Source organism: Triplophysa dalaica, chromosome 13, assembly GCF_015846415.1.
Source record: "Triplophysa dalaica isolate WHDGS20190420 chromosome 13, ASM1584641v1, whole genome shotgun sequence".
Lineage (NCBI taxonomy): Eukaryota > Metazoa > Chordata > Actinopteri > Cypriniformes > Nemacheilidae > Triplophysa > Triplophysa dalaica.
The window spans coordinates 16,580,126-16,592,890 of NC_079554.1; the positions used below are offsets into that span (position 1 = coordinate 16,580,126).

The 12,765-nt window shown below is 39.4% G+C and overlaps 2 protein-coding genes across 3 annotated transcripts; one reads left to right on the top strand and one right to left on the bottom strand.

Annotated features, from left to right (window-relative positions):
* Positions 1-222: 222 nt before the first annotated feature.
* Positions 223-8,444, top strand: hnrnpub (heterogeneous nuclear ribonucleoprotein Ub). Of its 2 annotated transcripts, none has more exons than XM_056764446.1 (13): positions 223-827; positions 1,974-2,088; positions 3,548-3,621; positions 3,742-3,881; positions 3,987-4,086; positions 4,176-4,288; positions 4,367-4,630; positions 4,738-4,857; positions 4,930-5,227; positions 5,343-5,609; positions 5,741-6,003; positions 6,088-6,183; positions 6,362-8,444. In XM_056764446.1, the coding sequence occupies exons 1-13, from the start codon at positions 392-394 to the stop codon at positions 6,410-6,412; spliced, it is 2,337 nt and encodes a 778-aa protein (XP_056620424.1). In that variant the 5' UTR covers positions 223-391; the 3' UTR covers positions 6,413-8,444. The 2 variants fall into 2 exon arrangements, with proteins under 2 accessions (XP_056620424.1, XP_056620423.1); XM_056764445.1 differs by having other exon boundaries at positions 224-854.
* A 449-nt stretch (positions 8,445-8,893) lies between these two features.
* Positions 8,894-10,651, bottom strand: lft1 (lefty1). The gene is made up of 4 exons (XM_056765009.1): positions 10,354-10,651; positions 9,952-10,195; positions 9,600-9,839; positions 8,894-9,383 (listed from the first exon to the last, which is right to left on the bottom strand). The coding sequence occupies exons 1-4, from the start codon at positions 10,619-10,621 to the stop codon at positions 9,059-9,061; spliced, it is 1,077 nt and encodes a 358-aa protein (XP_056620987.1). The 5' UTR covers positions 10,622-10,651; the 3' UTR covers positions 8,894-9,058.
* Between the last annotated feature and the right edge of the window lie 2,114 nt (positions 10,652-12,765).

The window sequence follows — 12,765 nt, forward strand, 5'->3', positions numbered from 1 at the left end:
TATGTTTTGTGTATAGTTTTATAGGCATACAATGTAAAATGTTAAGCTTCACTGATATTCTGACAAAGAACAGATTTATACAAAGTCTAGTAGTGTATAGTCCCCAAATGAACAGCACGTTTGTTGGTAGTACTCTTTGTTGAGTCTGCTACAATGATGATTACGGTAGATCACGCCCATGTCCTTTCAGCTCAGTTGCGCACGGGAGGGGTCTAGAACTAAAGGCGCTATAGGATTGTTTTGCCGGCAGAACGACGCAGAGCCACCGCGTTTGTGCGCAAGACGGAGAAGAAAGGACGCAGGGTTGCATAGCGCTGGGTAAACAGCAATTTTTTTTACCGCCAAGTCCTTTGTTTTAAAACAGCGAAACCATCTACACCAAAACGACAACATGAGTGAAATCAACGTTAAAAAGCTCAAGGTAAACGAGCTGAAGGACGAGCTCAAGAAGCGTCAACTCTCCGACAAGGGATTGAAGGCCGAGCTAATGGAGAGGTTACAGGCCGCACTCGACACGGAGGCCCTGGCCGGCGACGATGAACAGCCTGCAGAGGCACAAGAAAACGAGGCTGATGGAGATGGCGTTGCCGCCGAAAAAGAAGATATCGGAGAAGAAGCGACAGATGCAGAGGGAGAAAGCATGGAGGCCGAAGAAGAACAAAATGGAGACGCCGCCGAGTCTGCAGCTGTAGTGGGTGATGGTGAGGACCTCGGTCAAGACGACGAAATGGGGGAAGAGGAGGATGGGGATGCCGGGGTGGAAATGGACAAAGAATTTGACGAGGAGGAGGACGACGAAATCATAGACAAAATTGACGACGAAGATGGTGAGCCAGAATCCCATCCAGTAGAGGGTGAGTTTTGCGTTGGAAAACTGCTTTCTTGAACGCCGAGAGCGTCGTGTATTCACGTGCACTTTGAAGCCGGTTAGATTATCGTTTAGCATCAGGGGTTAGCCGTTAGCCGCTGGCTATTGTGTTGAAGGGCGTGCTAGCTAGCGTGCTAAGTCACGTTTGCTTCATTTTACGTGCTCGTGTGTGCTACGTGCTAGTTTTCCAAACGTGTGCAGTGTATACTTGTCGTGTATGGTCGCCGATTGATTTGATTTTTGTTTGTTTGACTCTCTGGTAGAAATTCTCAGCAAACGTTAACGTTACTTCAAATATTCACGCGAGTTTTTCGTCGTTAGCGGATTGTTGGCTATATATAAACGGTGTGCTTTAAAGTTATATTTTAAGTGCGTTCCTTTGTAGTTAAAACTACTTTTGTTGTTCCATTGGTTTAGTATGTTTATAGTTCGGTTAACTAGTTTATTGTTTCGTGAGATAACCAAACGTTACATGTCCTCGTTGCATGCTCGACGGGGGCCGCGCTCGTGCTGACTCAGAATTTAGGCTGCAGAAACTCGAAGGATGTGGGCGATATGATCAGAGAATATTGTTAAATAATTGTATGATCGGCAAAACAGCTAGGATTGCTATCCGGATGGTGTGAGAATACGTTCATTCAAATGCATAGACTTAAAGTAAGAGGTATTTCGTTTGTTACCGCATTTACCTCCGTGCAGGACGAGGGTCACATAAGGTAACTAACGTTAATGTAACGTTGTTGCTGTTTTCCGCTTTTTTGTTGCAGGGATTTGTTGCAAACATTAATATAATAAATAAACAAACCCCCCTGTGAGTGCATAACACATTTAAGAGAATCAACAAATATTTATTGTCGAATAAATGTACCACCCACATTAATTCACTTAATTCTGGTTTTTGCAACAAGACCAGATCTTGTAGTCCTTCTACAGGTTGGTTTATGAATGTCATGATGATATTTCCAACTATTCTGTCTGATCAGAGGTGGTCGGTTCATTTTGTATTACTCTGGCAAGTCCGAGCACTCCTAGTCGTGTGGGCCACCCTTAAACCCAGGGTCCAACACGTCCGGGCATTTCATTACTGTTTGTTTTATTTTCAAAGGGGATGCGGACAAAGACAACAGTGCTGATCAGAAGAATAAGAAGGGTGTTAAGAGACGCCGGGAGGAACATGGAAGGGGCTACTTTGAATTTATTGAAGAAAGCAAATACAGCCGGTAAGGATGGAAATAATGGCCTTCATTATACCTGAAGTGCCACTTTTAATATATATATATTGGCTTTAAGCGCCAATACCTTACCTTTACAAATACAACCCTCATCTACCTCTTAAGTAAAGTAAAAGCTCTGTTTGAGGGTCATTCCTGGCTAATAAAAACACCTCGCCTTATGCACACGTTATAAGATAGTGAACATCTATAATATTAATGAGAGCTCGGATGGAAAATATTTTTATATTTATTATTACACACGTTATTGCGAGTGTGGCGATTCAGAGAGCGAACAAAGGATGCGGCTTCTGTCATGACGGAGGGGGAGGGGCAGCGACGTACACTTTATATCGCCCAAGAGTAATGACTGGGGGTAGATATGTGAAGATGCACGGGAGGGGGGTCGGGGTTGTTTTTCAATCTTTGGATCTGACTTCGTCGTGTGTATGATAGGATGTTTTTACTCTATCGTTGTATTTTTTTCATGATGCTTTTTTCTCTTTTTTTTGGTTGTTTGTATAATGTAATTCTTCATGTGTTTGAATGTTACGTAATTTAAGAATGACATTTTGTAGATATGTTTTTATTTATTTGTGTTTTGTAAACGTGAAAAAATGAATCTGTGATAACTTTTCCTTTGGACGTTTTTCCATTCCTAGTCAATAGGTAAGTAGAAGCAAACCTTTGCTGAGGGCCATGTTGACTTGGGTCATTTAAGGACGTTTGTAACTTACATTTGGCATGTAACTTTTTTGAAGTGTGGTGTCTGAACAAATTGTAGACTGGATATGTTTATTAAGAATGTTCTGCTTAGTTTCAGATTTTTGCTTTGTGTACTGCTCCAGTACAGTAAGTAGATTTATGGACAAAAAAATGCTCACAGTGCTCATGCACAGTGTGGGGAATTTGCTCTGTCATTTAGAGGTGTCATAAAAAAGAGAACTCAAGGCGATTTAATGTTTTTAAGTTTCAGTCAATGGGGAACTAAAGCATAAAGCATTAAATGTAGCAGTATTTGTTCATGAGAATAAAATACAATCTTTACACTTCCCTAATTTATAGCTTAAGCCATATATGCTATATAATGTACTGCACAATATTGCTTGTGTTAAGTCTTAAAATAATATTGCCACTTGAAGAGCCTGTAACCCTATAGGCAAACACATGGCAAAAGGACTTGTATGTGAATGTAAGATTTATTTGACCTTCCTGAAAGATCTGCATGTTAAATTAAGCCCACTTTGCTGCTTGCAGATCATATCAGTCTTTTTTCACTCCGTTAAAGATTTTTTCCAGGTCTCACATAAGTCGTAAGCTGAACTGGTAAGCAGTGGTGGTAATTTGTACACTGATGATGCTTCTGTGTCCATAAGGAAGGACCGCACCTTGGCATGAGTAGCATGCCAGCCTTCAGTCATTTTTTCTCATGTCTCAGTGTGTTGATTGCTTATTGCCTGTATTTCAGATCCAAGTCTCCCCTGCCACCTCTGGAAGAAGAAGATGAAGAGTTTGATGACACCCTGGTCTGCCTGGATCCTTGTGAGTGCTGCTTATATGTAGAGGTTTAGAGATTTTTGGACAAAGATCTCACAGACAAGGACTGTAAAAAATACTGGTTTGGTTTTCAACTAATGCATATTTTGTTGGTTGTCTCTTTAGACAATTGTGACCTTCATTTCAAAGTATCCCGGGACCGATACAGCGCCTCCTCTCTTACCATGGAGAGTTTTGCTTACCTTTGGGCAGGTGGTCGTGCCTCGTATGGTGTGAACAAGGGCAAAGTCTGTTTTGAAATGAAGGTGATTACTGCTCCACTTTATGTACTTTGATCAATAAAGAAAATATGAATCTGGGGCAGGTACCAATTCAATGCATTATTTATACATATCTTCCTCAAATTACAGATCACAGAGAATATTCCAGTGAAGCATGTAAACAGCAAAAGCATGGACGTCCATGATGTCCTTATTGGATGGTCTCTGGCCAATGCAACTCTTTTACTTGGTAAGCACGCCATATTTTTCTTGCAGTAGTGCTTGTATTGCTATTTTTATGACTTTTTTCATAGAACATGTGTGACTTTACTGTTCTAGGTGAGGAGGAAAATTCCTACTCTTATTCCAGCAAAGGAAAGAAGACCACAAACTGTGTAACCGAAGACTATGGGGAGAATATGGAAGAGAATGATGTCATTTGCTGCTTTATTGTAAGATCACATGATTTTCCTCAAGTTCAAGTATGTTCATATTATGTTATATTATATATATATTTTTTTCTCCCCTAGAACTTCGAAGCAGATGAAGTAGAAATTTCATATTCCAAAAATGGCAAGGACCTTGGTGTGGCTTTCAAAGTCGATAAGGAATCCTTGGCTGGAAAAACTCTGTTCCCTCATGTTCTCTGCCACAACTGTGCTGTTGAGTTCAATTTTGGTCAGATGGAGACCCCGTTCTTTCCTCAGGAGGAGGGCTTCACCTTCCTGCAGCAAATTCCTCTGGATGTGCGGGTCAGGGGACCCAAGGGACCTGAGACCAAGAAAGATTGTGAGGTAAGAGTTTTTAAATCCTTAAACGCCAACAAAATGTTTAAATGTTATTCTGATTTCTATTGATTGAATGATTATTAAATAAATGTGATCGCCTTGTTTGTTATTAGGTGATTGTCATGGTTGGCCTGCCTGGAACTGGAAAGACTGCATGGGTGAAGAAACACGTCGAAGAGAACCCTGGGAAATACAACATCCTTGGCACCAATACCATATTGGAGAAGATGATGGTGAGAATTATTCTTTAATCATGTCTTAATTTCCTCATTAGTCTCGTATCTAATTTCCTCTCTTGGTCTTAGATTGGCGCAATGAAACGACAAGACAAGGACACAACAAAGCTCTCTGCCATCTCGCAGCGTGCTCCTCTGTTTCTGGGCAAGTTCATTGAAATCGCCGCCCGTAAAAAGAGAAACTACATCTTGGATCAGACGAACGTCTCTGCTCCGGCCCAAAGACGGAAGATGTGTCTTTTTGCTGGCTTTCAGCGCAAAGCTGTAGTGGTTCTCCCCACTGATGAGATCTATAAGGAGAGGACACAGAAGAAAGCAGAAACAGATGGCAAAGATGTACCCGAGCATGCTGTTCTTAAAATGAAGGGTAAGACATGAGGCAACATCTCTCCTTTACACCCCTTTTATCATTGTTCTTCTTTTAAGGCATGTGAACTTGAATCATCAGAGAGACAAATAGTTGCCTGTTAACTCTTTTACAGGTATCTACACACTTCCTGAAGTAGGGGACTGCTTCTCGGAGGTCACCTATGTGGAGTTGCAGAAGGAGGATGCCACAAAGCTTTTAGAACAATACAAGGAAGAGAGTAAGAGTGCTTTGCCACCAGAGAAGAAAGTCAACCAGGGTGCTGTTTCCCCTAAAAAGCTTAGCGGTCGAGGAAAAGGGCCCAAGAACCAGTTCGGACGAGGTGGTGGTCCCCCTCGTGGGGGTAGGGGTGGATTCCAGAACCGTGGAAACTTCAGAGGAAGTAAGTCCATTTTTGATGAATTGAAAAGTTTTGTTTTATTTTCATGTAATGAGTTGCTATAGGCGAATAAGAAGTTAAATTAAACTAAGTCAGAAAGCTCTAAACATATAATTGTCTTTTTTCTTTTTCAGTGCCAGCACCTCGTGCTGGTTATAACAGACCTTTGCATGGCTTTTTGCCACCCCCACCTGCCTTTCGAGGTAGATTTCATAGCCGAGGCAATTTTAACAGAGGCGGTGGAATGCCTAACCGGGGTATGGCTCAAAGAGGTGGATTCAGGGGCAACATGAATAACAGAGGTGGAGGAATGTCCCGCGGAGGACACGCAAATAGAGGAAACATGCATCGCGGTGGTGGACAAGGTGGACCTAACCATAGAGGAAACTTCCAACAGGTTGGTTTAGATTTTCCAAAACGTAGGAGAGCTTAGAATGCACAGATCTGATATTAACATTGAGATTTTAACCATTTATTTTAGAAGCCGCGTGGCAGAGGCAACCAACAGAACCGTGGTGGTTTTGGCAACAAGAATGGATCTTACGCACAGTCCTTCAACCAGAGCTGGCAACAAGGGGTGAGTTGAATTTGAAATTATACTTTGTAATATTGTGAGGATGAGTGCTAATATTATGCACAATAAAAAGGTCAAAATCAAATATCAAAACGTGAGTATTAATGAAGAAATCCATAAGAAACCAAGATTTAATAAATAACAATCTTCATTGACTAATGTAATTCTTTTCTCCTTTTAGTTCTGGAACCAGAAACCATGGAATCAACAGTATCATCCAGGATATTACTGAGCGGACATTTGTATAAAAGACTGGTGGCCTTTGGCGTGGTGAGATGATCAGCCACGGAATAACCATCCACTTTTACGTTTTTTTTTATTGGAAGTCCATTTTTAATTAGAGAAGCAAGTGACATACAAACATTCCATCTCTGAAGTGAACATTCTAAGTTCTCCATAGATGTGTGATAGGTTCACTCGCTCAGATTTTTGTAAAATGTGTTTTCCCCGTTTGTTTTATATCACATCTTTGAAATTGTTATATCAGGAATTGTAGCATTTGTCTTATTAGTGGAATGCTTTGAATTTCAGGGGTGTGCATTTTATTCTTTAATATGTAATTTTTACTAAATGTAAATTATTGTTTCCAAGGTTTTGTAGAATTGTAGTGTTTAAGAATTCCACAGAACCCTAATCATTTTAGAAGTTTCTGGCAATGAACGCATCCATATTTACACTGTAACTCCGCACTATCAGTGACAGTTTGACGTTGTTTTACATTTACTTTTTACAGATCCAAGTTTGTTTGTTTATTATCCCAAACTGTAATCGTTAAACTTCATAGGTTTGCAATAAATGTGCTTGCTTTTCTATGACTTTTATGGCTTTGACTGATATCTTTAACAATCTACATCAAAGGCATTAAAGAGCCTTTGAATGTCAGTCTGATTTGGCTCTTAATTCAGCCCTTTTAATTGTCTTTCTGTATGCAAAAGACAATTTTTAATAGTTCTTGGTCCTATTATAATGGTTTAAGAATGTTTTTAATTATTGAAATGTAAGAATTAACAAAAAATGCATAGCACAGTTTAAACACATTTTCTGCTGTATGTTTTACCTATAAAGCTTAAAGAAGTCACATTGAAACTTGGATATTTATTAAACTTGTACATCATTTTACATATTCAAAAAGTGCTTTGACTCCTGCATTGCTGTGGGTCTCAGTTTTGTAAACAATGCTTTGGCCTAACAAAGTCTACTAACCTAACACAATGCAAGACATTTCTGGGCATTACCTCTGCAAATAGTAAGTTCATCATTGCAGATTGGAAGATTTATGGTTCATTTTAGGGAACATTTAGATGCTACAAATCTACCATGGCTTTCTATTAATTCTTTGGTGTAAATTTGTATTCTCTGAATCCAACAAAATTTTCTCCTTGCAGAATTTGTGGAATGTGTGTAAAAATCATAATGCCAGCCACAATTATTCGGTTGTCCATTTAACTGCACTTAACCGGTTTCTCTGCATGAAACTTGCATAATAATATTTATAGGCATAATACAACTTTACCTTTCTTCATGCCATTTCTCTACATAAAATTTTTGTGACAGTGGCCTAGATGTCTATTAAGATGAAACATACAACACAAAGGGGGTAATATTCAAATGCATAATCAGTGTTCAACCAGATTGAGCTGTAAAATACTGCTTAATTTAAACTCTCATCACCATTTCAGAATTCAGTAAATATGCAGGTATATATTAGAGCTCCCAATTTTTACAGTCTGCAATTATGACACCCTGGTGCACCATGCACCACAATAAGATGCAGTGTACATGTACATTAGGACAGGCCCTTGACTCTTTATAATGAATCTTGTGAGTGGCAAAGGGCAGCTATTTTTCACTTGCAAGTTGTGTTTGCTCATTATGTTATAATATAAAATGAAAAAAAATGTTGAATTGCATACATATTGAATTGGGTGTTTTTCAGGATTTGTTTTTAAATATTTTCTGTGGTGAGATTCTTTGTCCATTCATAGAAATATGCAGATTTTAATAGCATGGCATGAGGGAATTTGTGATACCGTTTAATTGTACATAGACCTTGCCTGTGCAAAAGACACTATTTTGAGGTTGAGGAATTCCTTTATTAAACAAAATGTGTTGTGCCGTTGTGTGTTCTTCAGATGGCACATTGTCAAGTTTTTGAAATTTGTATGGATTTTTTGAGAAATACAATGTTTCATTTTTTATAATGTAAGGAAGTGTGCCATTAAACTAATTAAATAAACTTCTGATGGATAAGATGCCATAAGTCATATTTGCCTCTTTGCTATTTTTTGGTTGAAAATGTCATAGTCAGAAATTTGCAGCAGTATTTACTTAATAAGATTAAACCAGTATTTGCCAATTGACTATGGGAATAAACTATGTAAAAAAAATACTGATATTTTAGGAAACTGTGTTTACCATTGTAATGATTTCAAATGTTAATATTCTGCTTATATGAATAAGGAACAACTTAACTTGCCTATCAATCCCTCTTTCAAACTACATTGTTTAATAAGTGTTTACTTGTGTAAACTAGTGTATTGACGTCTGCTCTCCATGTGGCCAACTGCAAACATTGGAATATGCAAACCTTGAATTGTTTGACCAAGAGAAAAATACAACGGAGTCAATGAAAAATAGTTTAATTTATATTCAGTCATAGTGAAATATACAACAAACCCATTCTATTTACTGGTCAAAATATAACATCTACAGATTAATCTCAACACTTGTTGCGTCATATAAAATGCAAAAATAAATGCATATCAACAATATTTACAAATGTATACAAAGTGCTTGAGGTAATTTAAGGGTTAAGTTGCTAACACCCTCGATCACTTATAGTGCGTCAAGAAGACTAGTCGATGACAAAATGGCACTTTCATACAACTGAAATGTTATCCATTGCGCATCCACACTTTTCAACAATCATATTTGGGAACTCGGCCACCTCGATCTCAGTATAATCTCCCTTTTTGACTAAATACATCATAGGTAGCGGCGCGCTCTCCACAACCGCGCACTTCCTCTCCCCGTAACCGTAGTTACGTCTAGGCTGCCGACAGCTGCCCGTGCACTTGAACGCCTGATACCCGGATGGCTCGATGATCCAGTACTGGGTCCATGTGAGCTCTCGGAAATTGATGAAGAATTGTTCCCTGCAGCACATGTCGCTGTCTTTGTTGTTTTCACAGTCTCCACTAGACCTGCAACGCAAATAACAATAATTATTGACACATTGTCCTCGTAACGCACCTGTTTTGGACGTTCTTCGGAAAACATTTTTAACTTAGAAAAATAATATATTTAACACCTAAATATATGCAACAGTTCTGGCAATTTTGCTATGACGCAATAATGAAAGAATTTAATAATTAATTATTATTGGAAAGGTGACCAAAAGCAAAATGATTCACGCTTACCCAAACTCTTCGAGGTTGAGGGTGTAAAGTACAAGCTCGGGGTTTCCCAAGGTGTTGTCATTTGGATCTTGCGTTGTGAAGTGGACACACTTGGCCATCTCTGCCGCGTAACTGCCGGGTCTCTCGCCCTCGATCCACACCTCAAGGTGCATGGGCATCTCCATTCTGCTCTTTGACCAATATTGCACCGCCTGAGTGACATCAAAGCTCTTCCAACCCGTTTCGTGAATGGGAATCAACCTGAGTAGTTGATGGGTGTGACAATTAGTATGCATGCTCCTTAACGCCTATCACTTGTGGCATTACCATAATGAGGAAAGAGTAATGACTGTCTGTGGCCGTCTGCGCTTACCTGGAGTCTACTAGTGAAGTTCGGTTCGACCCGTCATCCAGGATTTCCACCCAGTAAATGCTCACCCGGGCGTTGTTGACGGGTCTGTGAGCCTTTCTCTCCGGAATGGAGCGCTTATGTGGGGCTTTCTTGAACAGCTTCAGTTCTGCCATCGTCACTTCGCTGTTGTCCGGAATCCTTGATTTCATCTCAAAGACAACACGTTGACGTGTCGTGTCAGAGTATATAAACTCACCAGCGATGTCTGGGGACAACATGCAAATAAATAATTAAATAAATAATAAGCAACTAAATTGTTACATTTCGCAATATTCTCTCAATTATTTTATATCATTGTACTGGTTCTTGTTTACAAATGTCGGGTTTTAAGTTGTAGCATTTCATTTTGCAATCTTTTCTTACCTGCGTTGCCAGGGATTCCCCTCAGGATACCTGCTAAGCTCGGAAGAGCGCGGCGCTTCCTTGCGTGGTGCAGTTTCAGCATCGAAGTATATTTGTTTTTAATGTGCGCTGGAATCACCAAGTTCTCCAAATCCCTCTTGTGAATTTTCGGAGCCTCGCTAAGTCCAAGTTTCTTCAGCATGGCGTCCTTCATATCTTCGTGAGTGAAGCCCTTCACCGTGGCGAAAAGTGCTGCGTAAAGAAGGCAAACGGCGCGGATGGAGGACATCTTTCGCGTAAAGGTGCTGGGTCGGTTGTGAAGCTGTCCGGTTCTCTAGTTGAGATGGCTGGCCTTTGACAGCGGCCCGTCCTTATATGCACCCACCAGACCCCCAGTTGTTCACACTTGGACAAAGGGGGCGGCGACTGACATCAGAAGGAAGGTGATTCATAAAAGCTACGTTTTATTGGAGAAATTAATGTAGAACTTCAATCTAAACTGTAAAATGTAAACTCTTAAAGACTGTAGGTTATATAGTATTATAATAAACATTAAATTTCCACAAAACACATGCATATAGACAGACAGATGAATAGATGGATAGAGGGATGGATAAATAGATAGATAATATTTAGTTTTGTGTAATTAAATAACTGACAACATTTCATTATGCAAGCATCTTTATGATATACCCACCAGGAGCCACAGGGCTCCTTTGAAATATGGGCAATATTAACAATTTTGATCAATATTGCCACATAATCACATTGTTGTTCATAACGTCTAGACCTATACCAGACACGGAGTAACTCAAACATTCATTTTGCATATGTTGATTTAGCACCCTTGTTCCTCATGTGTACATTCCCCTGGACATTGTAAAACATTCCTAGTCTGGCAAGAGTCTGTCAGTTTGGACTTTTCAGTCTCTCTGTCTAACAGCCATTCATTGATCACCCTTGCTGTGGGCCGCCCATCATTGGGTGGCCTGAGGGATTAGATGTTTATTCCGAGACCACCATCCTTCTACTTGATACACAGATTAAAATTATTAGGCAAACAGACTGTTTAATACAGGGTTGCAGTACGGATGTGGATTGGGAGGCTCTTCACAGGTTGGTGATTATCTGATTCCATTGCCAGATTTGCCATGCCTTGTTTGGTCACACTAACATTAGAAGAGGGGCTAGTGGCACTGAGGACCCAGTGTCTAAGTATGTGTATTGGCCCCTCTATTTGCTCTAAGATGTCAGACAGACTAAAGAAGCTCACAGGAAGAACAGATGACAAATCACTGGCTGGAGATGGAGGCAAATTAATGCAATACAAATGCAGAAGCAGACAAAAGAGCTCACTGTTTGAGCCCACAGGAGTATTACCATATCTGCAGTATCATTATTAGTAACTAAATATTGTGCTATTTTACAAAAGGCACAAATACTTCAGATTTTGTTTTAGATTGATTGCTTGACCATCTTTAAGTCTTGAACTGAGTTAAAATAAATCAATTTAAGGACTTTTAAAATGGAAAAAATTATATATTTGTGTGAACCTGTAAATTTACACAAACATTTATTTTATTTATATAGGCCTACACATGTTTAATGTTAATGGCCATGTAAACTTTCTTGCCACTGAAACAGTCTAGAAACCTTCTTGACTGCCCATCAGTTCAGTACAATACACAAGATTCTTACATCAGTAAATTGAAGTCCCGAATCCTTCTGTGAATTTTGCCAGTCTTCTTTTCTTCCCTTGTTATTTTGAGACCCTTTGGTCAATATAAGTACCATCTAATTCACACGGGTAGTACATAACTTATCAAAGGATGGAGATACATGCCAATCAACAAAACATTCGCTAATTAACACCTCTCAACTACATACGAAAGACGCTTCTATTGAAACGCATCCCGACTCGGTTTGATAAAACAACAAACAATTCAATAGTTGCGTCAGAAAGGTAATGACTGTAAATATTGGTGCGCTCTTTCCGTCAGTGGAATGTTCATTCATATTTGTTAAATATACTATAATCATTTCTGAAAATCAGATAGGCCTATGTGAAACTTAACGCGCATGTTTATTGTATGACCAAATTCTCAAGCTCAACCCAAATTAATAATTGAATGTTAACTTCCTGTTCAACATCCTGCCGGAGTTTGGTTGTAACATCAAATGTTGTTACATGAAAGAGGTGATTAGCACCCTATTATGTCTGGTGTGGCAGTTGTCAGATTCACAGTCATATGAGCTTGTCTATGAAAAAAGCCACATCGAGAAAAGATGTCATGCTCTCGCAAGTGAACAGCTGTCGGCCTATTGTATGAAAAAGAGTGTTTATCATTGTTTTATGTGGCAAAGGTTTTTTCACTATATCGTTTGAAAAATTTTAAACCAAGTGAACAGCTGGCAAGTGAATATTTTTTAAGC

Excerpts from the sequence above, each read along its gene's own strand:
- hnrnpub (XM_056764445.1), top strand. The coding sequence starts at position 392 with ATGAGTGAAATCAACGTTAAAAAGCTCAAGGTAAACGAGCTGAAGGAC. Across the intron at positions 4,087-4,175 it reads CAATGCAACTCTTTTACTTG|GTGAGGAGGAAAATTCCTAC; the intron begins GTAAGCACGCCA and ends TTACTGTTCTAG. Across the intron at positions 5,610-5,740 it reads CCGTGGAAACTTCAGAGGAA|TGCCAGCACCTCGTGCTGGT; the intron begins GTAAGTCCATTT and ends TTTCTTTTTCAG.
- lft1 (XM_056765009.1), bottom strand. The coding sequence starts at position 10,621 with ATGTCCTCCATCCGCGCCGTTTGCCTTCTTTACGCAGCACTTTTCGCC. Across the intron at positions 10,196-10,353 it reads GGGAATCCCTGGCAACGCAG|ACATCGCTGGTGAGTTTATA; the intron begins GTAAGAAAAGAT and ends TGTTGTCCCCAG. Across the intron at positions 9,840-9,951 it reads ACTTCACTAGTAGACTCCAG|GTTGATTCCCATTCACGAAA; the intron begins GTAAGCGCAGAC and ends TCAACTACTCAG.